The sequence below is a fragment of the Giraffa tippelskirchi genome, chromosome 8 (assembly GCF_054371585.1).
Source record: "Giraffa tippelskirchi isolate mGirTip1 chromosome 8, T2T-mGirTip1v1.2.pri, whole genome shotgun sequence".
Classification (NCBI taxonomy): domain Eukaryota; kingdom Metazoa; phylum Chordata; class Mammalia; order Artiodactyla; family Giraffidae; genus Giraffa; species Giraffa tippelskirchi.
Window position 1 is genome coordinate 82,445,107 of NC_137282.1, and position 27,928 is coordinate 82,473,034.

General features: G+C 34.6%; 1 protein-coding gene across 3 annotated transcripts in view; it reads left to right on the top strand.

The window, feature by feature from the left end:
• The window catches only part of NIPBL (NIPBL cohesin loading factor), a 198,452-nt gene that overhangs the window by 106,797 nt on the left and 63,727 nt on the right, over positions 1-27,928 (top strand). For 2 of the 3 annotated variants that reach the window (XM_081522004.1, XM_081522003.1), the window contains exons 10-14: positions 232-1,857; positions 21,825-22,007; positions 26,370-26,567; positions 26,810-26,881; positions 26,978-27,067. In XM_081522004.1, coding sequence (XP_081378130.1) covers positions 232-1,857; positions 21,825-22,007; positions 26,370-26,567; positions 26,810-26,881; positions 26,978-27,067 — 2,169 coding nt within the window. The remainder of the gene's footprint in view (positions 1-231; positions 1,858-21,824; positions 22,008-26,369; positions 26,568-26,809; positions 26,882-26,977; positions 27,068-27,928) is intronic. The other variant, XM_081522005.1, reaches the window with a different exon arrangement.

The following is a 27,928-nucleotide window of genomic DNA, read 5'->3' on the forward strand; positions in this document are numbered from 1 at the left end:
ACTCTAGTCACAAAAATTTCTTGAGGTACAGCAAACGTGAATATTTCCTCAAATCTTGGTTTTAAAGTATTATGCCATTCATGCCTACTATTTTATATATGCATATTGACATTTGCATTCACCACATTTTTTTTAAATGTGACTTTAAAATAGTCAAAAGTCCATATGGTTTTTAATAAGATAAGAATATATGTCTATTACTGATACTGAATATTTATCTTTGAATTTCAGATAAGCCTTTGAAAAAAAGAAAACAAGATTCTTACCCACAGGAGGCTGGGGGTGCTACAGGAGGTAATAGACCAGCTTCTCAGGAGACGGGTTCTACGGGAAATGGGTCAAGGCCAGCATTAATGGTTAGCATTGATCTTCATCAGGCAGGAAGAGTGGACTCTCAGGCCTCTATAACTCAGGATTCAGACTCCATAAAAAAGCCTGAAGAAATCAAACAATGTAATGACGCACCTATTTCTGTTCTTCAGGAAGATATTATTGGAAATCTTAAATCTACACCAGAAAACCATCCTGAGACTCCTAAAAAAAAGTCTGATCCTGAGCTTTTAAAGAGTGAAGTGAAACAGAATGAAAGTAGATTGGCAGAGTCTAAACCAAATGAAAACAGATTGGTAGAGACAAAATCTAGTGAAACTAAGTTAGAAACTAAAATTGAGGTACCAACAGAAGAACCTAAACAGAATGAGAACAGAATGATTGAATCCAGACAAAATGAGAGCACCACAGCTGAGCCTAAACAAAATGAAAATAGACTGCCTGACACAAAACCAAATGACAACAAACAAAATAACGGCAGATCAGAAACAACAAAATCAAGACCCGAAACCCCAAAGCAAAAGGGTGAAAGCCGACCTGAAACTCCAAAACAAAAGAGTGATGGGCGTCCTGAAACCCCCAAACAAAAGGGTGATGGACGGCCTGAAACTCCAAAGCAGAAAGGTGAGGGCCGACCTGAAACTCCAAAGCAAAAAAATGAAGGTCGGCCTGAAACACCGAAACATAGACATGAAAATAGGAGGGATTCTGTAAAGCCATCAACAGAGAAAAAACCTGAAGTGTCTAAACATAAACAGGACATTAAATCTGATTCACCTCGGTTAAAATCAGAAAGAGCTGAAGCCTTAAAGCAGAGACCTGATGGGCGATCTATCTCTGAGTCACTAAGACGTGATCATGACAGTAAACAAAAGTCAGATGACAGGAGTGAATCTGAACGACATCGAGGGGATCAATCTAGGGTTCGAAGACCAGAAACATTGAGATCCTCTAGTAGAAATGACCATGGCATTAAGTCTGATGGTTCAAAACCTGATAAACTAGAAAGAAAACACAGACATGAATCAGGGGACTCAAGGGAAAGACCATCTTCTGGGGAGCAAAAGTCAAGACCTGACAGTCCTCGTGTTAAACAAGGAGATTCTAATAAATCAAGACCTGATAAGCCTGGTTTTAAATCGCCAAATAGTAAGGATGACAGAAGGACAGAGGGTAACAAGAGTAAAGTAGACAGTAATAAAACGCACCCTGACAATAAGGCAGAATTTCCAAGTTATTTGTTGGGGGGCAGATCTGGTGCGTTGAAAAATTTTGTCATTCCAAAAATCAAGAGGGATAAAGATGGCAATATTACTCAGGAGACAAAGAAAATGGAAATGAAAGGAGAGCAGAAAGACAAAGTAGAAAAAATGGGATTAGTTGAAGATCTAAATAAAGGAGCTAAGCCTGTAGTTGTCCTGCAAAAACTGTCTTTGGATGATGTTCAAAAACTTATTAAAGATAGAGAGGATAAATCAAGAAGTTCCCTTAAGCCTATCAAGAATAAACCATCAAAGTCAAATAAAGGTAAGAATACTTACTCTGATGTCATCTGTGTTCTAGTGAGCTTTCTCTTAAGTTATAGGATTACTATGGATTTAAAAATGGAAGTTTACAAAAATTGAAACACTACTGCATGAAAAGAAAACAATATAAAACAGGTGAATTGTTTGTGGTAACACAGACAAAAGTTCTTGTTGAAAATTCTTTCTCTCCCACCTCTACTACTCACCATAGTTGTGATTTTTACTATTGGTTCACAGAGAAAAGTTCCTTTTGCTGTTTAATTATTTCAGCATTTGTGAAAGTTGCTTGCTAATCAAGTGAATGATTAGAATGCATGATTAACATAGGTGTATTTAACAACTTTTTAAAAAGTTATTTTAACTGTAGAGATAATCCATTCTGTAGTGAGGTAATAAAGTGACTGCATTTAATTTCTAAAGTCTCAGAAAAGCTACATGGTATACAAAAGTCTATATTACAGATTCCTTTAAGAATGTTAAATGTCTTTTAATATTGTTTTCCAACAAACTTATTGTCAATTATTAATTGTTAAAGAATAATTATTCATTAATTAATGGTTTGAGTGTATATAGTTTAAAAAGTTGTGTAAAAGGTTATTTCATCTTTTTATGGAGAAGATAGTTATGAATGTTTTATTTTTTTAAATACAGAGTGTTGGTCTTTTCTATGGAAGAGTAATAGGGAATGGTGTTTATGTCTTAAATTGGGTTAAATCATCAGTTTTAAACGTTTCTGGTGTTTTTTAATTTGTTTGGATGTGTTTTTGTTTTATTTTCTGTTTTGGGTTTTTTTGGGGGGGTGGTTTTGCATGGTTTCTGAGTTAAATTCTCTAGTTACATAAATAGTATTGTTTCCAGGAGGAAAAAAAAAAGGCAAGTGCTGAAAATACAGTAGCAGTTTGTACAGAAAATATAATTTTGTGGGGTTTGTATACTCTTATATATTTATATAAAATTTGATGATGCTATGTGGTAAAACTTATTTAGCCTGTACAATGTAAATAGGTTGGGATATAGTTTTTAAGGTAACAGAAGTGATTCTTTGTTTGATTTTTAAGTTCACATTCTGTGAAAGAAGGTCATTAAGAACCTAGATTTATTCTTATTAATAAATACATGAAACTCTATAGAGTTGTGCTGTCCAATATGATAGTTTATAGCCTCTTTAGGCTATTTACTTTAAACTATATAAAATTTAAAAATTTACATCCTCAGTAGCCAAATGCGCTGATGTATTAACACAGAGAGGACATTTGCATCATCACAGAATGTTGTGTTGTATAACTACATTTGATGTATTAGGAGATAAAGAACGTGTATTGCTTATTATCTTTGTAAAATGCTGTTGTATCTTTTCTATCAAAAAACATTAATTGAAAACATAGTATTATTACTAAGAACTCTTTAGTCAAAGAAATAACTTGTTAAGACTAATCTGTTTTTATTCTTGTCTTCTTGTATGTTTACTTTCTCAATGTCAGTTATTTGGTTTTGTCTTTCAAAAATGAAAAAAGATTGCCTCTGGATCACTAATATCTGTACTAATTTAAGTGAAGCTTTCAGATTTTAAATTATGGCTATCAGACCTATAAAAATTAAAGTCTTAGCTTTAATGAATAGTCTTTAGTATTTACCTTGAATGCACCTTTTCAGAATTGTTTATGTAAAAGAGGTTGCTGCAGTGTAGTGGCTAGCACCAAAATTGTTTTCTTTTAGATAGAGATTGTCTTTATTATTTTTCACTGAGAATTTGAGAGTGGCTTATATATATAAACTAAAGCATATAGTTATACAATTATAGAAGAGTCAGATGGAAAGATGGAAAGTGGTACCCTCTTGTCCCCTTGATCTGGACCATCTTTTTCTCCCTGCCCCTCTGTCAGCTTATTTATGCCAGCCTTGCTTCTCTAAACTGTTCTAACAAAGAATCCTTACAACTAAATATCAAGAAATGAATATAGTTCCTAATTAGTAACTACTGTATTATTTCTCTTGGTTTTTTCACATGTAATTTCATTGCCTGTGAATACAAACTTTTAGTACTAATCCAATGTTTTTCCTAAGTATACCTTTAACACAAATGCATATATACTTGGTATGTTGATATTAGTAACTAATCTGGGTATGTCTGCCTGCTAAGAGTGTGGTGTCTGTGTGTATGCATGTGCATGTATGTGTATACACACACATATATCAATGCATATACAACTAAAAGTGAACCTTTTCATCAATTAGATTCATTTCAGGATCCTACGTGGATATCTTTTGGCTTTATTTATACCATAGGTTTAATATATGTTTTTCAGTAATGGACTAATTTTGGTTTTATTTTAGATCTCTGCTGTTAGGTTAGCAATAGCAGAGGTATATAATTGTGGATTTTTTAAATTACATGCATAGGAATGCCAGTTGTGGATTACTGACCCTTTGTAGTATACATTGCTTGGGATTTTATTTGGAGTCACAGAAAATCATCTTCTGACATATTTATGTTTTCTGGGTAAAAACTGAGTATTGCTGGGATATTTTGTTGTTGATTCCTAGGGCCAAAATTCTTGGTAGGTTTTCTTTTCTTGAAAGAGCCATAAACTTTAATATGATATCCATATTTAAAATATTTATCCTTTAGGGTAGTTTTAAATTAATTGAATATGCTTTGAGCTGATAAATTTTGAATGGTAGGGGTATAGGTTTATGACTCCCGGTATAGGTTATGTATTTTTGTCTTTTGTGTGAACAATGTAAAGTGATGTTACGTTTAATTTTATTTCTATGGGGATATGTGTATATTCCTGTTAATAGTACCTAACATAATACCTAGTACATAAAAAGATCATACTAAATACCTGTTAAATAAATAGATTGTGTTGCTCACATCTTAGAGAAGTCTTCTGGGTGCAGTTTAAAATTATGAATTCATCTTTTATGATCCCACCAGTAGACCCTAGCTCAAAAGCTATGTAATTTTCACATGTTGCCTAGAGTTTCCACCCTGTCAATTATCTACTTTTTGTTAAGCTCCAAAGGAGACCGACTTATAGTCATGTCTGTTTAATTTATTCTTTACCTTTATTTTGCTATATACCTGTTACAGAATTGACTCTGAATCCATTCTGTTCTCATTTCCTACTTCTGTTATCTTCCCCTTCTTTTTACCATCACCTTGTTTCTTCCTTGCCAAGAAGAGATGAGTGGTGAACCAATATAACCTCTGTAAAACCTTTAAATTTTTAAAAATATCTGTCTATTAAAATATACCTCAGACAGTATATTAAATGCCAAAATAATATCTTTCTGGTTAAAATATACCCTAATGTACAATATGTATCCAAATTAAAATAATAAATTATACCATCTTTAGGCTTCCCAGGTGGCGCTAGTGGTAAAGAACCTGCCTGCCAATGCAGGAGACATAAGAGACACGGGTTTGATCCCTGGTTCAGAACGATCCCTTGGAGAAGGGAATGACAACCCACTCCAGTATTCTTGGCTGGAGAATTCCATGGACGGAGGAGCCTGAAGGGCTGCAGTCCATAGAGTCGCAAAGAGTTGGACACAACTGAAGCGACTTAGCATGCACACACACATATCATCTTTAAGTCTAGGCATGATCATCAACTAACATGCATTATGTTGCTGACAGCTTATTGTTAGTAATTACACACTTTAACAGTTTGATTTTGGCCTTTTGCAATTCTAGTGTGCCTCAAAATACTTTAGTTTCATATTCAAAGAAATCACTTTTTATTCTTGCTCCCCTATTTCCTTCTAAATAGTATATTGTTTTCCATCATTTGCACTTAACTGCTTTCAAGAAATATCACGTGCTATCTGTTATTTGAGATCAAGGCCTTTACAGAGTTAGCTAATAGTTCTCATGGTCAGCAGTGTTTAAAATATAGTGCTCATTTGATCAGTTAATGATTACAGTCATTATTAGAGGCAGTTATTTCATCTTAGTTACTACTGTAGTAAAAGATTGATCACTAAAATTAGGTTTTGCCTTTATGTAGCATTAACTGATCTACTTGGATTGTGTTTAGGACTCTAGGCTTCTGTAGGTGTGAGAGAACATACTGTTTCTAACAGTGAATTTTTGCCATAGTTTTTGAATTCCTAAGTTGAGAAATTCTTAGTAGTTATGATTGTCATATTCAGAAGCCTTAATAATGCTGCAGTAGAAATTTACTTTGGCTCATTTGAACAATATATAAAATGTTTTTCTAAAAAAATTAAAGTTTTAATTTCCATAAAGACTTTATTATTGGCGATATCTTCGGGAAATTTTAGAGAATATTTGTTACAGAAATTGGCATAATACATACTTGGCTGTTATGATTTCAGAGCAATTCTTTGAAAAATTTTGTCCATGATTTCTATTCATAGAATTTCTTTGATCCAAGCATTGCTTAGTAGATAACTGAAATTAATATTGATTTAAAGAGATTCATTAAATAGAATTTTTTCGTAAAAGTTAAATGTATTAAAGTTTGCTAGTGGTGGTCTCTTTCATTCCCATTTGTTATCTCAAACCAGCCAAGGACATAGCTTCTATAAGGTTTTGCTATCTATAGAAATAGATAACATGATTAAAGGGGTGAGACCAACAAATGATTAATTTGAGAGAACTTACTCCGGTTTATAAGAGGATACTCATTATTCTAACACACTGAATTCCCTCTCATTCTAAAAAATGTTATTGAAATCCTCTCCTGTATGAGCCTGATACACATATTAAGATAATGGATACCTACTTGATACTGTAACATAGTTAAGTATATCATAGCATTATATTACATAGTTACTACAATATTTTAATATTATAGTATATAATTCACATTATGTGTATAATGTATTATAGTATAATATCAAGTAGGTATTCATTATCTTAATATCTGTCTCAAGTTCTTGTATAGGGAAGTTTTCAATAGCATTTTTAAGAATAAAGGAATTCAATATGTTAGAGTAATATGTATTAGAGTTAACAGTATATGTATACTGTACTATGACACAATATGATACAATATAATCTGAATTTTTTAACATAGATCCTATTCTCTACCCACAGAAACATTGCCTTTCTCTGACTACTAATGTACTAACTTAAAAATTCTCCATTAAGCCCATTATACATTGTGTAGTTCAAAGATCACCAGTCTCAGAGCCTTCAACAAATCTTAGCTATGATTTTTTCAAAGATATGATTCAAAGTTCGTTCACTTTTAAAATAGAGAAACCAGTTTCCTTCCTACTTTATGCAGTTATGAAAACCAAAGTGAATCTTATTGTAAGAGTTAAAATTTGTCCAATTTTTTAATATAAAGAAATGCGTTCATTTAAGTGTATAAAATAATGATTTGATATGTAGCTGTTCCCTCAGTATCTACAGGAGTTGGTGTAGTACAGTAAGCTCTTTGTATCTGCAGATTGCTCATCCACAGATACGAAGGATTGACTGTATGTATTTATTGTGAAGTGATTATCACAGTAAGATTAATTAGTTAACATCCATCACCTCACACTGTACGTTGCATTCCCAGAACATATAACTGAAAGTTTTTACCTTTTGACTGCCTTTACCCATTTCACCCACCTCCCACTTGTGGCAAAGATCAATCTCTGCTTCTATGAATTTTGGGGTTTTTTTTAGATTCTACATATAAGTGAAATAATATAGTATTTGTCTTTCTCTAACTTACATATCTTAGCATAATGCCCTTAAAATCCAACCACATTGTTGCAAATGGCAGGGTTTCCTTTTTTTTTTTTTGGTTGGATAATATTCTATTGTATATATATACCACATTTTCTTTATCTATTTACCCATCAGTGGACTAAATAACTTGTGTTTTTCCCATGTCTTAGCTACTATAAATACTGTTACAGTGAAAATGGAGGTGCATATATATCTTTGAGATAGTGGTTCCATGTCCTTTGGATATATCACCAAAAGTAAAATTGCCCAATATACCCTGAGAAAACCATAATTTAAAAAGACACATGTATCCCAATGTTCATAGCAGCACTGTTTACAATAGATAGGGCATGGAAGCAACCAAGATGTCCACCAACAGTTAAATGAATAAAGAAGATGTGGTATATATGTGTGTTTGTATTTATAATGGAATATTACTCAGCCATAAAAATAACAAATTTCAGTCAATTCTAGTGAGGTGGATGAAGCTAGAACCTGTTATATAGAGTAAAGTAAGTCTGAAACAGGAAAACATATCATATATTAATACATATGTATATGGAATCTAGAAAAATGGTATTAATGAACCTATTAGCAGGGAAGGAATGGAGATGCAGAGATAGAGAACAGACTTGTGCACACAGTGGCAGAAGGAAAGAGTAGGATGAATGGAGGAAGTAGCATCAACATATATACACCACCATGTGTAAAAGAGATAGCTGGTGAGAAGTTGCTATGTAATACAGGGAGCCAGCTGTTGCTATATAATACAGGGTGTTCTGTGATGACCTAGAGGGGTGGGATGGGGAGAGTGGAAGGAGATTCAAGAGAGAGGTGATATATGTGTAATTATGGCTCATTTGTGTTGTTGTACAGCAGAAACCAACACAACATTGTAAAGCAATTTTCCTCTAATTAAAAGATAAGTTAAATAAAAATTTTAAAAAGTAGAATTGCCCAGTCATGGTAGTTTTTAATTTTTTGAGGAACCTCCATACTGTTTTCCATAATGGCTGCACCCATTTACATTCCCACCAACAGTGCATACAGGATAGTGTGGACAGTCACATCATCACTTCTTATTTATTGTCTTTGTTATAGTAGTCATTGTAGCAGGCATGAGGTGATATCTCATGGTTTTGATTTACATTTCCCTCATGAATAGTAATGCTAAGCACCTTTTCATATACTTGTTGGCCATCTGTATGTCTTCTCTGGAAAAATGTCTATTTAGATCCTCCACCTATTTTTTAATTGAATTGTTTGATTACTTTAAGTATTGAGTTGTATCATTTCTTTATATGTTTTACATATTAGCCCTTTGTCAGATATTGAATTTGCAAATGTTTTCTCCCATTCAGTAGGTTGCCTTCTCATTTTGTTGAAGGTTTCCTTTGCTGTGTGAAAGCTTTTGTTTGATGTAGTCCCATTGTTTATTTTTGTTGCCTTCACTTTTAGTATCAGCTCCAAAAAAAAAATCATTGCCAGGACCAGTGTCAAGACCGTTACTGCCTATTTTCTCTTTTTAGGAATTTCATGGTTTGGGGCCTTACATTGAAGCCTATCATCCATTTTGAGTTGATTTTTTTTTTGTATTAGATAGTGGTCCAGTTTCATTCTTTTGCCTGTGACTTTGCAGTTTATCCAACACCATTTGATGTATTGACTATCATTTTCCCATTGAATATTCTTGGCTCCTTTTTAGTAAATTAATTGACCATATATGCATGAGTTTATTTCTGAACTCTCTATTCTTGTCCATTGATCTTTGTGTCTGTTTTTATGCCAATCCATACCATTTTATTTACTATTGCTTTATAGTGTAGTTTGAAATCAGGAGGTATGGTTTCCCCAGCTTTGTTGTTCTTTTTCAAGATTGCTTTGACTATTTGGCTATTTTGTGATTCTGTACAAGTTTCAGGGTTATTTCTCTGAAAAATGTCATTGGAATTTTGATAAAGATTGGATTGCAGTGCATCTGTAGATTACTTTGGCTTGTATGGACATTACCTGTATGCAGGTGAAAAAGCAACAGTTAGAACCAGACATGGAACAATGGACTGGTTCAAAATTGGGAAAGGAGTATGCCAAGGCTATAGATTGTCACCCTTCTTATTTAACTTATATGCAGAGTGCATCATGCAAAATGGGGTTGGGTAAAGCACAAGTTTGAATCAAGATTGCTGGAAGAAATATCAATAACCTCCGATATGCAGATGATACCACCCTAGTGGCAGAAAGCGAAGAGGAAGGAAAGAGTCTCTTGATGAAGGAGAGTGAAAAAGTGGCTTAAAACTCAACATTCAAAAAACTAGGATCATGGCATCCAGTCCCATCATTTCATGGCAAGTAGATGGGGAAACAATGAAAACAATGGCAGGCTTTATTTTCTTGGGCTCCAAGATCATTGTGGACAGTGACTGCAGCCATGAAATTAGAAGATGCTTGCTCCTTGGAAAAAAAAGCTATGATGAACTTAGACAGTGTATTAGAAAGCAGAGACATCACCTTGAAGACAGAGGTCCATATAGTCAAAGCTATGGGGATCTCCAAGATCCCCTGGAGAAGGGATTGGCAACCCACTCCAGTATTCTTGCCTGGAGAATTACATGGACAGAGGAGCCTGGCAGGCTACTGTCCATGGTGTTGCAAAGAGCCGGACATGACTGAGTGACTAACACATACAATATACACATCGTTTTTTGAGTAGTCATGTACAGATGTGAGAGTTAGAACATAAAGAAGACTGAGTGCCAAAGAGTTGGTGCTTTTGAATTGTGGTGCTGGAGAAGACTCTTGAGAGTCCCTTGAACAGCAAGGAGATCCAACCAGTCAATCCTAAAGGAAAGCAGCACTGAATATTCATTGGAAGGATTGATGCTGAACTGAAGCTCTAATACTTGGGCCACCTGATGTGAAGAGCCACCTCATTGGAAAAAAACTTTGATGCTGGGAAAGATTGAGGGCAGGAGGAGAAGAGGGCAACAGAGGATGAGATGGTTGGATGGTATCACTGACTCAGTGGACATAAATTTGAGCAGACTCCAGGAGATAGTGAAGGACAAGGAAACCTGGCATGCTGCAGTCCATGTAGTCGCAAAGAGTCAGCCATGATTGAGTGACTGAACAACAAAAAAATTTCCCAGTCCACGAGGATGGAATATTTTTCCACTTATTTGTGTCTTCAATTTCTTTCATCAGCTGTGTCTTATAGTTTTTAGTATACGTCTCTTTCATCTCCTTGGTTAAGTTTATTCCTAGGTATTTTATTGTTTTTATGACAGTTGTAAATGAGATAATCTTAATTTTTCTTTCTGATAGTTTATTGTTAGTGTATCAGAATATAACTGAATTTTGTGTATTGAATTTTTATCCTGCAACTTTACTGAATTTGTTTATTAGTTCTAACAGTTTTAGTGGAGTCTGTAGGGTTTTCTGTATATAATATGTCATCTGCAAATAATGACAGTTGTGCTTCTTCCTTTCTGATTTAGATGCCCTTTATTTCTTTTTCTTGCCTGATTACTCTGCCTAGGATTTTTAGTACTGTGTTGAATAAAAGGGGCAAGAGTGGCCATCCTTACCTTCTTCCTGTGATCTCAGAGTGAAAGCTTTCAGCTTTTCGCCATTGAGTATAATGTTAACTGTGGGCTTCTCTATGTTAATGTACATTCCCTCTACATTGAGTTTGTTGTGAGTTTTTATTGTGAATGGGTGTTGAATTTTGTCAAATGTTTTTTCTGCAGCTATTGAGATAATTATTTTATCATTCAGTTTGTTAATTTGGTATATCATCCATTGATTTGTGCATGTTGAACCATCCTTGCATGCCTGTAATACATCACATTTGATCATAGTGTATGATCTTTTTATTGCTAATATTTTTTTTGAAGACTTTTGGTTCTCTGTTCATCAGGGAATTTGCCCTGTAGTTTTCTTGCAGTGTGTTTGTCTGCTTTTGGTATAGGGTAATGCTGGCTTTGTAAAATGAGATTGGAGGTGTTTCCTCCTCTTCACTTTTTAGAAGAGTTTGAAAAGGATTGGTGTTTAAAAGTGTGATAGAATTCACCAGTGAAGTCATATGTCCTGGGCTTTTCTTTGTTGGGAGGTTTTTGGGACCTGCCACCTAGTACTTGGTCTGTTCAGATTTTATATTTCTTCATGATTTAATCTCAGTAGATTATATTTCTGGGAATTTATTCATTCTTCCAGGTTGTTCAGTTTGTTGGTGTGTAATTATTCATAGTGGTCTCTTACAATCCTTTTTGTGGTATCAGTTGTAATGTCTTCCCTTTCCTTTTTAATTTTGAGTCTCTCTTTTTTTTTTTTTTCTCTTGGTAAGCATACCTAAAGTCTTGTCAACTTTATCGTTTCAGAAATCTAACTCTTACTTTCATTTATCTTTTCTGTTCTCTTTACAGTCTCAGTTTCATTTATTTCTGTTATGGTCTTTGTCATTTCCTTCTACTAACTTTGGGTTTAGTTTATTCTTTTTCTAGTTCCTTGAGGCAAGTTAGGTTGTAGTTATATACCATTTATTTTTCTCACTGTGTGTATATATGAAAGAAAGGATCTTATGATTTCTCCTCCTTTCTATATTAGATAGTAGTAAATTGTCATTTACACTATACACCTCCTAAAATTAAAAAAAAAATGTTTCTTTTTGTAATTCTTCCTCATAGTAGTTTGACAACTACACACTGATGAAATCTTTGAGGTGCTAGTCAGTATCAATACATGATGCTTAAAGCAGGATTTTTCTTAAAATCTTTTCTTCTGCATACTTCATTTGTAATAGTGTTCTTTCAGTTGCTATAAACCAGTTTCTTGGCATTTTGTCTTCATTAAATAAAATGATTTGCAGTGACCTAAACTATGTAGAATATAACTATATAGACTGCACTTGCAGAGTGAGTGGCACTTTGTCTCATATTGAGTAAAATATGTCATAATGTCAACCAAGGGACAGCAAACTTGTTGCATAAAGGCCAGATAGTAAATATGTTAGGCTTTGTGTCCCACGTAGATCTCTAACATTGTAGTAGAAAAGCAGCCCAAAACAATATGTGAATGACTGTGTGTCACTGTATATTAATGAAACCTTATATACAAAAATGGGTGGTGAGGCAAATTTAACCCCACAGGCTTTAGTTGTGGAACATAATATAAATATAAAATTGAAGTTTTATATAGGTGGATCTGACAGCTAGATTCCTTATTCTGTAGCAAATGAGACTCAAAATTTGTATTTCCCACTGTGATTTGAATATTTTTATGTGTGTGAATAAAAAGACTGATCTAGATAGAGACTTGAATTATTTTCCTATTTGTCTAATATTTATAAATGTAATATGACATTAGTCAATATAGTATTTTTGCCAGGATATTTAATATTTGAGTATTTTTATGTAGAATGATATATAAATTATTAATATATTAATATATAATTGATATATTAAAAACATTTAAAAAGTGTATGCAGACTAAAATTACCTTTAAATGTTTTACACTTGTTGCATGTCAGTTATGAAATCATCTCTTCAGTCTCTTCTTTTTGTGGATAGCTTCTCTATAATTGTCAAAGAGAACAACTGACAACTGCTTTCAGGATTTAAAAAAGAATTTTCAGCTGGAAAAATTTCTGGGAAGACCACAAACTTATTCTAATGATTACACTAATCATCAATAAATATTTATGACTGTCTTCAACATCCCATGCACTCTGCTAGATTCTGCAACTGCAACACAGTCTTACGGCTACCAAGATTATGGTCTTATGGAGAATGTGGATAACTAAAGATGTAGTGACAGTGTAATACTCTTAAGAAAAAAAGACGCTCTGTGAATCCCGAGGAATATGATGCACATGTGTATATAGCACAAGGGCAGTAGGAAAAAGCACTATTAAGTTTAAAGAAGTTAAACATTTGTCTGATTAAGAGTACAATGTGGAAGAAGTAAGGTGAGAGTAGATTAGTTAAAATTAAAAATTGTTTTACAGCCATTGGTAGTAATAATATAATCAGAAAATATGCCATTCCTAGTGTGTTAGAAAATGTCTTTGTAGAATGCTATAAAATAAATGTTGCTAATTCTCTACATATTTACCCTAATGTAATAGTAATTAGTTGAGTAAGTAATAACCTGATCAGATTGATTCAGATATCAACGTGTGGATTTTGTTGTGCTCGCTTTCATATTTTCTGGTTTCTTCATGATTTTAAACATGTTAAATAGTTGTTTTGAACTAAATATTCTATTCTGAAGTTTGGTTTGCTAAGTGTATAACATTATCACTTTTCAAAAATTGTTAAATTCATAGCATCTACTTTCTCTTCTCTCTTACCTTTCACATTGCTGTTGTTCAATTGCTCAGTTGTGCCCGACTCTTTGCGACCTCATCGACTGCAGCACATCAGGCTTTCCTGTCCTTCACCAACCCCTGGAGCTTACTCAAACTCATGTCCATCGAGTCGGTGATGCCATCCAACCATCTCATCCTCTGTTGGCTCCTTTTTCTGCCTTCAGTCTTCCCCAGCTTCAGGGTCTTTTCCAGTGAGTCGGCTCTTCACATCAGGTGGCCAAACTGTTGGGAGCTTCAGCTTCAGCATCAGTCCTTCCAATGAATATTCAGGGTTGATTTCCTTTAGGATTGACTGGTTTGATCTCCTTGCTATCCAAGGGACTCTCAAGTGTCTTCTCCAACACCATAGTTCGAAGGCACATTTGACATAGACATATTAACTATCTCGTAGAAGATTTTCTTGCTAGTGTGTTTCCCCTTCCAGGCCATCCCACAAATCACTGCTAGAGTAACTTTTCTAAAGTACATTCTGATTCTCTGCCTCTTTAAAAAGACTGTTACAGCTGAACCTTACCTACTTTTTCTCCCTATTGAATATCATGCTCTGTCCAGAGCAGACAGCTGGAATGCTCCTAAATAGCCTCCAACTCCTAATTCTCGGCCCCTGTCCGCCATCCTCCACCTCATTCCACCACATTGTTGTGAAAACTCAGTGTTCATGAAATATCTTCTAACTGCTCACAGATAATCACTGACCCTTTTCTTGTTTCTATAAAATATAGCTTCTATTTCTTTAGGAAAATTCACCTCTTAAGTTAGTATTATGTTAGCATTTGTTTTGTTCAACTCCTGGTACAGTTATCTTTTACAGATGTGCAGTGTGTATAATTGTCATTTTGGATTCTCTTTTTTTTACATTTACTATCTCTGTACTAGCATCATTCATAATTATATCTAGTGTGATTTACTGTGATCCCCTATTGTTGGACATTTTGATGTTACAATAGATAAAACTGATCTAAACATTTTTCTTCATAGAGCTTTTTGTTGTGTTATATACAGATTTCCTTGGGGTAAATTTCCAAGAGTGGTATAAATGGATTGAAGGATTTGAGCACCATTTTCTGTGTTATATATTCTACACTGTTAACAGAATCTGAGTGTCTACCTTTCAACTAATTGCAAGTACGCTTACAGAATTCAGAAGGAAAGCATAAATCATTTTATATCATTTCAAAACAGCCTTATGCATAGCAGTTAACTCCTAGAGGCGTTGCTGTATAAACGTAGTGGAAAACTTGATCTTTTCAATAGTGATCATGAGTCAAGAAAGTTATCTTGTTAAAAAATGATGGATATGGTGCATCCCTGATATCTCAGTTGGTAAAGAATCTGTCTGCAATGCAGGAGACCTAGGTTCAATTCCTGAGTTGGGAAGATCCTCTGGAGAAGGAATAGGCTACCCACTCCAGTATACTTGGGCATCCCTGGTGGCTCAGCTGGTAAAGAATCTGCCTGCAATGCAGGAGACCTGGATTGGGAAGATCCCCTGGAGAAGGGAAAAGCTACCCACTTCCAGTATTCTGGCCTGGAGAATTCCATGGACTGCATATATAGTCCATGGAGTCGCAAAGAATTGGACACGACTGAGCGACTTTCACTTTCATGGTGCTTTTTAGAAAGATTTACATAAAAAAAATAAAAGTAATTTCTGAGTAATCCAAGATTTTATTGTAACATGGCTTCAAAACAGTAACATGGGCTACTTTTATAGCAAACTTACAAACATAGATAATTAAGCTCTCTGATACAAGATAGTGAATATTGTATCAACTTAGAATGGGTTAAATCAATTTAATTTGAGTATATTATTCAAATTATTGTTTATTTTTCACTGAACCTATAGTTTAAGAAAGGTTGGGCTAGGAATTCCTGAGCAGCTTCCACTGCCGGGGGCACAGGTTTGATCTCTGGTCAGGGAACTAAAATCCCACAAGCTGTAGCATGGCCAAAAAAAAAAACAACTGGGTAGATTAACTTAGAAGAACCCTTTCCATCTGTATTTTTTCCTGTTTTTATGGTTTAAAAACTTTCAAACTCCTTTGATTGTGAGCTAAAGCAAGAAAGAAAATGCATGTTGTGACCTAATACACACATACAAACACATAATAATACCTACCTTTACTACAGGCACATTTTCTCTTTCATTGTAAGCACATTGCTAGTTAAGAGCTACAAAACTGATTCAACAACTTGCTTATGGGTCACAATATGCAATTTGAAAATTGCCAGCTAAAATTTAAAGGGAGACTTGCCAGTTATTAGTTTTGACACAGTCTTTATGTACTGATTATATAATGATTCACATTAGTTTCAGGATGGTCTTCTCAAATACCATCAGAAAGAGAATAGCTTCAGATTTGACCCTGATGACACCCTATAGTTACAAATGAATGGTCTTTCTTTTTATATGTATATATATATGTGTATGTATATATATATATATATATATTTTTTTTTTTTTTTAATTTTGTAATCCTGAACAAGTTTCTAGCTAATGCCTGGGATTTCTGCCTCTTTACCAAAATTACAACTTTAGACCTGATTATCTCATACTTTTTATCTTAAACCATCACAAAAAAGCAAACCTTTAATTAGTATCTTTCTCCTAGTTTGCTGTTACTCTTTCCAAATAATTAATAAAATAAGACACGTCAAAGTTCTTCCTCTAAGGTCAGCTGTGATCTCAAAACTTTTCCTCATCAGGGCCCCTACGTTCGCTTTGGATTTTGATTCCTAGCGCACAGTCTTCATCTTTACCCCTGTTCTGCAGCAGGTTAGGTAACCTTGTAGGGGCCTCTGGAAGGAACATTTCATGCCCTGGGCTCATAGTTGAACCCCACATTTTTCCAGCTTCTCTTCACATTGCCTCCCTTTGTTTCTACCACCCAAGTGTTAACTTTTTTAAGGGATATGTCATCAGCATTTCATACTGTTTGGATGTGTTTTCTATCAGTCGTGGATTCAAATTAAAAAGTTGGCTTGCATTTAGAAACCACTTGCACCAAAAAAAATGTCTTCAAACCATATTAACACAGGATTCCAAGAGGGGCAGATTGACAGCCTCCGGCTCAACTTTTTTTTTTCTTCCTTTTCTTCTTTTTACCCCTGATTGAAGTAAAAGATCCATTTATGGTTCAGTTCAGTTCGGTCGCTCAGTTGTGTCCGACTCTTTGCGACCCCATGAACTGCAGCACGCCAGGCCTCCCTCTCCATCACCGACTCCCGGAGTCCACCCAAACCCATGTCCATCGAGTCAGTGATGCCATCCAACCATCTCATCCTCTGTCATCCCCTTCTCCTCCTGCCCTCAATCTTTGTCAGCATCAGGGTCTTTTCAAATGAGTCAGCTCTTCGCATGAGGTGGCCAAAGTATTGGAGTTTCAGCTTCAGCATCAGTCCTTCCAATGAATATTCAGGACTGATTTCCTTTAGGATGGACTGATTGGATCTTCTTGGCAGTCCAAGGGAATCTCAAGAGTCTTCTCCAACACCACAGTTCAAAAGCATCAATTCTTCGGTGCTCAGCTTTCTTTATAGTCCAACTCTCGCATCCATACATAACTACTGGAAAAACCATAGCCTTGACTAGGCGGACCTTTGTTGACAAAGCAATGTCTGCTTTTTAATATGCTGTCTAGGTTGGTCATAACTTTCCTTCCAAGTAGTAAGCGTCTTTTAATTTCATGGCTGCAGTCAACCATCTGCAGTGATTTTGGAGCCCCAAAAAATAAAGTCAGCCACTGTTTCCACTGTTTCCCCATCTATTTGCCATGAAGTGATGGGACTGGATACCATGATCTTAGTTTTCTGAATGTTGAGCTTTAAGCCAACTTTTTCACTCTCCTCTTTCACTTTCATCGAAAGACTCTTTAGTTCTTCTTCACTTTCTGCCATAGGAGTGCTGTCATCTGCATATCTGAGGTTATTGATATTTCTCCCAGCAATCTTAATTCCAGCTTGTTCTTCCTCCAGCCCAGCGTTTCTCATGATGTACTCTGCATATAAGTTAAATAAGCAGGGTGACAATATACAGCCTTGACGTACTCCTTTTCCTATTTGGAACCAGTCTGTTGTTCCATGTCCAGTTCTAACTGTTGCTTCCTGACCTGCATACAGGTTTCTTAAGAGGCAGATCAGGTGGTGTGGTATTCCCATCTCTTGAAGAATTTTCCACAGTTTATTGTGATCCACACAGTCAAAGGCTTTGGCATAGTCAATAAAGCAGAAATAGATGTTTTTCTGGAACTCTCTTGCTTTTTCGATGATCCAGTGGATGTTGGCAATTTGATCTCTGGTTCCTCTGCCTTTTCTAAAACTAGCTTGAACATCTAAAATTTCATGGTTCACGTATCGCTGAAGCCTGGCTTGGAGAATTTTGAGCATCACTTTACTAATGTGAGATGAGTACAACTGTGCAGTAGTTTGAGCATTCTTTGGCATTGCCTTTCTTTGGGATTGGGATGAAAACTGACCTTTTCCTGTCCTGTGGCCACTGCTGAGTTTTCCAAATTTGTTGACATTGAGTGCAGTACCTTCATAACATCATCTTTTATGGTACTGCTCTGCAATATTGGTAGGTTAGTGGAGCTACATTTTGCCTACCTAAAATGTTTTTTGTGACATAAAATTTGCAGGTTTATGTGAGTTTCTTGGTTTGTTTCTGAATGTAACTGGCTTCCATTGTCTGAAACTTCAATCCTAAAGAGTCCATTGATTGAGGTTGTTTATTTGAATCTTAGGATTGTTTCCCCATTAAAAAAAAAAACATATATAACACAGTGTTAGTTATTAAATTAATGATTTTTTTGGACTTTTCATCTTTTGATAACTTCTCATTTTAATAATCCGATAAGTGTCCTAGTGTGAGTGATTTATACTGGGAATTCAAGATTGCTAAAATGTAGCATACCTAGAAGTAAATTTATTCTTTAGCTTTAATAGAGCCAGAAAATAAGGATGCACTATATCCGATGGAATGTCCATCTACAGAAGTGTGGTGCCTCACCAAATTAGCCACATGGCATTATCCCTCAAGCCAGTAACTTAAAATTTTGTGGTGATTCAAATAACCTAATTTAAAGTATAAAGTAGTTGGCATGAGAGAAAAGAGATGAGCAAGATGAGCACAAAGGATCCGCAGTCTCAGGGTTTTAAGAACAAATAACAAACAACAATAATCCGTAAAATCATCGACATATTAAGATGTAGCCAGTGAAACATTGTTTTTGCATTATTTAAAGGACTGTTTTCTAATTCAGGTAAACGATCATAACCAAATATGTTCTAGCAATCATTTACAGTACTAGTACTCACTGTTTATTCATTTCTGTTGAAACTGAGTCAGTTATCCAGTCTTCAGTGTGTTAAAGATGCTGACATAGAAATGTCAAGCATTTTATTGCTTACCCTACATAATCAAGGGACCTTACTGAGTCAATTTATGAAGTGTTTTATGAAAAGGAAGAAATACAGAAAATACATAGACCTGTGAAATAGATGTATCTGTTCAAAATGAGGCAGTCCACTTTTGGAGGACAGTACATTGAGAGACATTAACCATTGCTGGATCTTTCTTTTTTTAGTTGGATCATCTTTAGAAATGAAACACAGTCTTTAAATTGTGTTGCTGTAGCTTTCAGCTTTATGCAGAAGTTAAAATGATGTACACAATAGTAGAGCTCTTAAATCTGGTAGTAGTATTTTTAATTTAAGGAATTAGAAATAGTAAACTACAATGAATAATCTTTGTTACCTGGTTTATCAGATATAAGGCATAAATTTTCCGTGTTTGGCTATTGTGAATTTTTTTTTTTTTTTTTTTAAGAAAAAATGAAGAGAGCGAAGTCCCTGTTCTTGGGATATAATGAACCATTGTAAAGAGAGAGCAAGTACCCATGTATATCTTAACCCTTGATTATTTATTGTATATTTATCTGCAGAATAATTCTGTTTTATCAAGTCAGCATATCTTTGTGAATGGAAATTTTAATCTTTAGAACATAACAATTAGGCAAATCTTCTTCAGAAAATCTCATGGTGAACTAAAAGCCAGATACTTTTTGGGTTATCCATATTTATAAATCCCAAAAAGTTACAATGTTTCATGTAGTACAAAAAGAAAGAATTTCCATCTTTAAAAAATTTGAAGCTATCTTCATCTATATAAAATACAGCAATTCTGAAACTATACAGGTGGTACATCTGTAAGTGAGCATAAGAAATTGTGAACCACAGAGTCAGAAATCATTTAACTGACCATTTCATATACATACTTAATATTATAGATCATGTAGAAAGGGGAAAGGATATACTAGAAGACATGATCCTTCCATCAAAAAACCACATATTTAGTTAGAGGTGTTTAGAGCATTAAGAACTTGTAAATGAGATGAAGAGTATGTTCACCTTGGCACTGAAGATAATGATGATCCAAAGCTGAAGTTGATTTTTTTTTTTACCTCTACTAATATTCTAGAAAGTGAACCTCACTGATACAATACAGTTAAATTAAGAAAGAGCAAAGGAATATTACATGATTTGAAAATGACATATGTAAGTTCAACATTAGTATGTCACTATTCTAAGCAATGAAGTCTTTAGGAGTTTACTAGTCATGAGTATTATTACATCTTTGTTGGATAAATGTACTTGGACAAATAGAAGTTATCAGGTACTAAAATAATTCCTTCATGATGAATAAAAAGATTATTTGTCATTTGAGACTGATAATTTATGTTTCATCTTCTTAAATTGTTAGGATTGTATATTCTTGTGATGTTTAAATTGTCTTAACCAGTACCTATTTATTTTTGGAATGATTTATATTTAATCTTTACATAAGCACTATTATCATTTGAATGTTATGGTCTTAATGTTGATCATAGTTACTAGTATTCCTGCTGTAAACCACTAAGGTACTCTTTGCTCCCAGTTCTTAAAATTTAGGTAAGACAACATTTTTATACTTCCACTCAAAGATTTACATGGGTAAGTAAAGTAAGTTAAAATTGTCATCTTTAGTAGTCATCAAGGACAAATTATCCTGAGTAAATAACTTTTGCTAGTACTATTTTATTTTTAAGCTCTCAACAGGATGTTAAGGATTGATTTCTTCTTAGCAGCTGTTTGTATGTTTACGTATACGTGTGTAGGATTAAATACTAAATGTTATGTTAATAGTATTGTATTCTTTATTCTTTCATGGAAAAATAATGAATTTATTTCATAACAGATTTGAATTTACCCTTTTCAGTTGACGTTTATATTTTTAAATGCTTTTTTCTATTTTTCTTGCCTTTCATGTTCCTGTTATCTTCAGTTAAACACATTATTTGGTTTAGCTGTTTGAGGAAATTTTCTGTAATAGTAAAGGTATTACTGTGCCTCTCATAGACAATTATAGGTAAAAGCATATAAAGTCTTGTCCAGCCACCATACACAACCACCAAGATCATATAGAAGAGAATGAGGTGACAGGTATCCTCTCCAACTCTTAACATTTGTACTGAGGGATATAATTACTTTCAAACTAACTGCTCCAGAACTCTAAAACAAATTTGAGTGCTACCAAGAATGTGAGGTATATACCCTACTACAGATACACCTGAAATGCAGGTGGATCTCAGTCAGTGTGGACAAATGAAGTCACTAATTATATCAAAAATTGATGATATAACTACCCTCTATTGCTATGATAGCAAGTATCTATTTTAAAAGTTGTTTATGATGATATGTATAAAAACTGCATTACCAGTTTAGGGTTAAGACTAATTATAAATATGAATGTGTTTTATTAAAATACAAATGTAACTTAGAAAACTTACATAAATATTAATATTTTGTGTTTAACAGTTAAAATTTCCCTTTTATCTTCAGATTTATGTTTTTTCTTACCTTTTATTAATAGGTAGTATAGATCAATCAGTGTTAAAAGAATTACCCCCTGAACTCCTGGCAGAAATTGAATCTACCATGCCACTTTGTGAACGTGTGAAAATGAATAAACGCAAGCGTAGCACAGTTAATGAAAAACCAAAATATGCTGAAATCAGTTCAGATGAAGATAATGATAGTGATGAAACTTTTGAATGTAAGTATCACATAAGTTTATTATTACTTTAGAATTAAAAAGCAGATTGATGTATTTGTTTCATTTATAATTTTTTGGGTTAGCAAGAGAACAGTGATCTTAAATAGTATAGCAAGTTTTTTCTTTATACTTAAAATATGTGTGAAAGATGAGATCAGTTGGCACCAAGAAAAAAATTTTTTTAATGAGTTATAATTAGTGTCAGGTAACACAGGTATGTTTCTATATGCATTTAGCAAACATTTATTGGGCTCCCACTATATGTTAGGCAGTGAGAATAAAAATATAGCAAGTAAGTGACCCCATCTTTGAAGAATCTTCAGTCTAATGGGGGAAATATGTAAACAGTTGTAGTACAGTGAGGAGTATAGAAATGATAATAGTAAATCCAGGGTGCTGTGGGAGCACATTGGATTGATTGGATTGGCATCAAAATTATACTGGGGTTCAGAGAGCGCTTACTGGAAGAGGTGACACTAGAGTTGAGTCTTGAAGGACACGTAGGAGATAGCCAGATGAAGAAATATTTTAAACCATACTATCACTAAATTATGAATGGATTAGCCACATTGCCAATTATCTTTGTGGTTTGGACCTGGCTTCTCCTTTTTGCCCAGCTGTGTCCTGGAATTCCTCCCTTGTTTCACTGTTTTCCAGAGCTGGCTTCTTCACTACACAGCTACCTCTCTACAACACTGTGATCACCTGTCTTTGCACTAGACTTGCTATACCTCGCCTGTCTTCCTACTGGTCCACTGAAAAAGTTCTTCTCTTTTATCCCTATCTTCCTTCTACTGGAGCAAGAGAATTGAGCCTAGCCAAGAGGGGTCAGCAACCTTGTTTGACTTAAACGGCATTCAGTGGAAACAGACTATGGGAGATCTTCACTTGTGTGCCAACTGACTTAGTCATTATGACCAAAAGAAGTGGGAAGACCACCAGTGTGTTCTACCTTTTCCACCTAGTATCTGTAGATTGAGGTGTGACAAGCAAGGACAGGAAGGACAGATGCATGCTGCCATTTTTAAATGTATTATTGTTGATGGAAGCCCTTCACCTCCAAAGTTTTTGATCAATGTTCATTTACTCTGGTCTTAATATTGTGAGCTCTTGAGCTATGAACAGTAGACTATGAATACTGAACAAATCTGAATACAGTTTTAAAATTGAAATAAAATACAGCAAAATTAATCTGACATTTAATTATATGTATAATTGTTATTGTATTATAATAAGATGTATTTATATGCAGTATATTTCAATGGCTAAAGCTAATACGTTTTTATTATAATTAAATATTTTGTTTATATGGGAACATACGGTCTGGAAAGGGAGAGGAGAAAGGAGATCTGGTGGCCCAGAAACTCACTGCCCTTTATATACATACCTCTGCTTCACTTTCCCTCCTTTCCCCTAATACCCCACCCATTTCTAAAGGGAATAACTAAGGAGTTCCTTAATTGCAGACTGATTTCAAGTCACACTTCAACTCCAGTTAATTGAGAGTGGCTGCCTGCATTGCTAAGCTGATGAGAATTCTGAAGCTACCTCACAGTTAAGTAAAAAGGGTAGCATAATCAGAAAAGCCCATCAAATGGAGGAGAGAGCCTCACATGCCTCATGTTTGTCGTCATTGCAGCCTCTGTTCTCTTCTTTGCTTTCTATGATGAGAGATGTTGTCTCATGGGAGCACATAATTTCATCTTAAAAGCCATGGATCTCGTATATATGTCTAAGGATATTGAAAGGTAATATTAGTTAGGGAACGTGAGCTTCAACTTCTGCTTGGGGAAAAGGGAGTGTCTCTGGGTTTTTCAGGAGACCTTAGAATAGCTTCCTGGTTTTTTGGGTTTATTTCTATACAAGTAACTAGAAAAGTTGACTCTGTGGCCACTGATTTGAGTGATGAAAGAATTCCAATTCGTAGCTGTCATGAACAGTCAAATTGTCATCATTATACCATAGCAAAAAATTAGTAAAATGGAGTACTGTACAAAATCTGAAAATACTATGAGAACATAAGTGGCAAGCACTATGCTGCTTTGAGGGAGAGAGATATTTATGAAACAAAATTTTATTGCAGTTCAATCAAATTGGTTTCCTAAAAATCTAAAACTAAGGATATAGTTTTGTTGAAAGTTAGGGGGAACTATTGAGTGTTAATTTTAAAAGTTGGGCCGCACAGATTTGGATAGTCATGTACAATTATAAAGTCACATGGTTACGGGGGAAGAAGGAGGGGAGATCTAAGATGCTAAAGGGGCACATAGGTGAAATTTAGAAAGGGAGTGTGGAAAATGCCCAAGTCATATTTTACACACCCTATTGAGTTCTGTTGAGTTCTTCCCCTACTTTTTCCAAGATAACAAATGATATAAGAATGGACAGATTAATCATAATAAATTGAGGTCCTGATAGAACCTTGTTTCTACATACACTGTTTCATGGAAGTTGAATTTTTTCCCCTTAATTTGCAATATTTTTTTCCAAATTGCTTAGTTTAATGGATGTGAAACAGAAATTTCCAAGACCTGTAAAAATTACCACCAATACAGCATATTATTATTGTTGTTGTTTAGTTACTCAGTCATGTCCAACTCTTTGTGACCCGATGGACTGCAGCACACCAGGCTTCCCTGTCCTTCAGCATATTATATCTACTTGCTAACTATAAGATTTTTCAAGCGTTTCTTACTCATAGAATTGAAGGCTTCAAATAGATTTCTTATGAAATGAAAGAAAAACTCAAGTCATATTTGAGATCAAAGAATACTACTTTCTGAACGAACTTGCTTGTTAATTATCATTCTTCAAAGTAAATATTTCAGTACTTTTTGAAAAAATAGTGAATGCTATACATAAGCAAAAGGCTTCCCAGGTGGCACTAGTGGTAAAAAACCCTCCTGCCAGTACAGGAGATGTAAGAGACACGGGTTCGATCCCTGGGTCTGGAACGTCCTCTGGAGAAGAGCATAGCAACCCACTCCAGTATTCTTGCCTGGAGAATCCCATGGACAGAGGAGCCTGGTGGGCTATAATCCATGGAGTCACAAAGAGTCGGACACGACTGAAGTAACTGAGCACGCATAGACATTGCTTATCCACACATAAGACATTGGCATAAGTGTAGATAGAGTACATGAACCAAAGATTGGCTTCCTTAAATCTGACCCAAGTAGAGGACTAGGGACTCAAGCAACAGTTTTGTGTGAAGAACTTGGGTATAGGTCATAGTTAAGGATTTAAAATAGAAGCAAGTCACAAGATAAGCAAAGGAGTCAGGTTCAGGACGACAGACTAGAAACTAATTCACTGTCAGCAACAAGTGGTCACTTCAACAACCAGTGTATGATCACAGGATATAGAACACATCAGTTCTCTATCCTGGTTTTAACTTGGTATTGTTGTGTCATAGAACAGATGTGCTAAATATTTTTCACTTGTATTCCTTCCAAGTCTCACTGGACAGACATTTTTAATCAGTCTTTCTTGCTGAAATATGGTGCTTTGTCTCAGGGCTCAGAATTATTGTCAACATTATGCTCTGGGCAGCTACTACCGGTTGATCAGAGTTGATGTGTCAGATGAAATCTGTTTGCCAGTTCTGCCTAGAGGCTCCTGTCAGTACTGGTGATTTTAGCAGAATGCTTATACCTCTGGAAGGATGGGGAAGGGATTGAAGGTAACATACAAAAATATGCTTATCTAGCATGCATAAACTTAAAAGCTGTCTTTTGGGGTTTAAGCAAGTATATTGTTGGAGAACTGAATTCAGTGTGTGGGTGTTTACAACTATACAGGTTTATTCTGTCTTTGTATTGGTAGCTCGTGATGTTAGGTTATGAGAGTCTGTTGAATTTATAGCTATGTTGTGGGCTTAACTTGGCTGTTAATTGATAGTATACATGGTTACCCACATTCTGTAACAATTTCTCAAAAGTTTACTTTTCCTCCAAACCCCACTTCCCACCAGCAATACAAATGTTTTTAAGTGTTTCTGGTTTTTATCAAATTCTAGATAAAGTTTGTTTTACATGCCTTAATTAATCCTGAATTTTAGAAATTATTGACTCACCAAATATCTCTTTAAAATGAGCAGTGTGATTTAATTCCCAGAATATTCCTATCTATATTCATTAGCAAACCAAGTTCATGTAAAATTTTCTAAATCTAGATAAATGCTAAAATAAGTGATACCATTTCTGTACCATAATTTATATTTCTGATTAATCAGAATGACTCAGAACTTCCTAGACTCACACAAATGAAGATTTTTCCCACCCATGTGGTTCATTTTTAAAGTACAAGTTTTAATAGTCTTTTAAGTGAGGTAAATTATTTGTCATGGGGATTTGCTTCTAGCCTCTAGGAAACGACATAAAAAAGATGATGATAAAGCTTGGGAATATGAAGAGCGTGACAGAAGAAGCTCTGGGGATCATAGGAGAAGTGGCCACTCTCATGAAGGAAGAAGGAGTTCAGGTGGTGGTCGTTATCGAAACCGAAGCCCGTCAGATTCTGACATGGAAGATTATTCTCCTCCTCCCAGCCTTAGTGAGGGTAATTCATCAGTGTCAATGGATTTCTTACATAAGCTGATGTTAAATTTAAGGTTTTAACTTTAAAGAATTTTTATACCTTTTTATGAGCTAATTAACAACTCCTAATTTTTAATCAAGACAAAAATTTGTATTAGCAGTGATTATTGTTCGATTTTTTAATTAATGTTCAGGAAGAAAGTAGACATCAAAGTATTTTAGGTTGTTATTACTGCATTTCAGTATTTCTTTTTGTTCATTTAGTCGCTAGAAAAATGAAGAAAAAAGAAAAACAGAAGAAGCGGAAAGCTTATGAACCAAAACTAACACCTGAAGGTAACATTTTAGTTTGTCTTTATTCATAGTCATCAACTTCAGTTTTCTACTTGGAATGTGGATGATTAAGTTTTGGATTTTTTTCTTCCTTTGCAGAAATGATGGATTCTTCAACTTTTAAGAGATTCACAGCCTCAATAGAGAATATTTTGGATAACTTAGAAGATATGGATTTTACTGCATTTGGTAAAATCATTTAAAATATATTTATTTACCTGTGTGCTAAGCTTTCTGCCAGTTATTCTAGTAGATTCAGAGGGATAATCTTTCCTCTTAAGAACTTGAAACATAGTGTAGCATCAAATCTAGTCTGTGTTATCAAGTAACTGAAAACATTGGTATAAAATTCAAGTGTTGAATTAGTTTAGTACTGATAGTGTTTTAAGAGTCCTGAGAGTACAGCTACCATAGTAGATTAGAATAATTAGGGAAGCCTTTGTGCAGATGAAACTTGAGTAGGCCCTAGAGAAGAAGGGTACTAATATGAGCAAAGATGCAGAAATGAGAACCTAATTAATTTATTCTAAAAGACAATATTTATTGAATAATTACTGTTTGTCAGTAGTATGGTAAGTGCTGGAGATGCAAACATAAATACCCCAGCCCCAGGCTTTATGTATGTATTAGTACATATTCCGTATCTAATGTGGGAAACAAAATTGTAAAGCAATTAGAATACAATAGGGTTAATGTAATGTTGTGTTACACTTATATAATATATATGAGTCATACCTACAGATCTAAAAAATGTTAGGTTTATTTTTTTAAAAAGCTGCTTACATTGTTTAGAGCTGCTCTCAACAATTTTACGCCACTGTCAATAGATACAAACACTAGTGCCTAATTTATACAAAACTAGATGGAGTACAATAATTCTAGTATGAGTACGTCTGTTTACAAATGTATTAAAAGGTACACTGCCTTTATTTTAAAGGTATTTGTTTTTGTGACAGTTACTTGTGTAAGTATCATCAATGCTTTCCCCGATTACTTAGAACATCCATTTCATCATTACTAAAACTTTAGAATTGTGTGCTGGAAAACTGT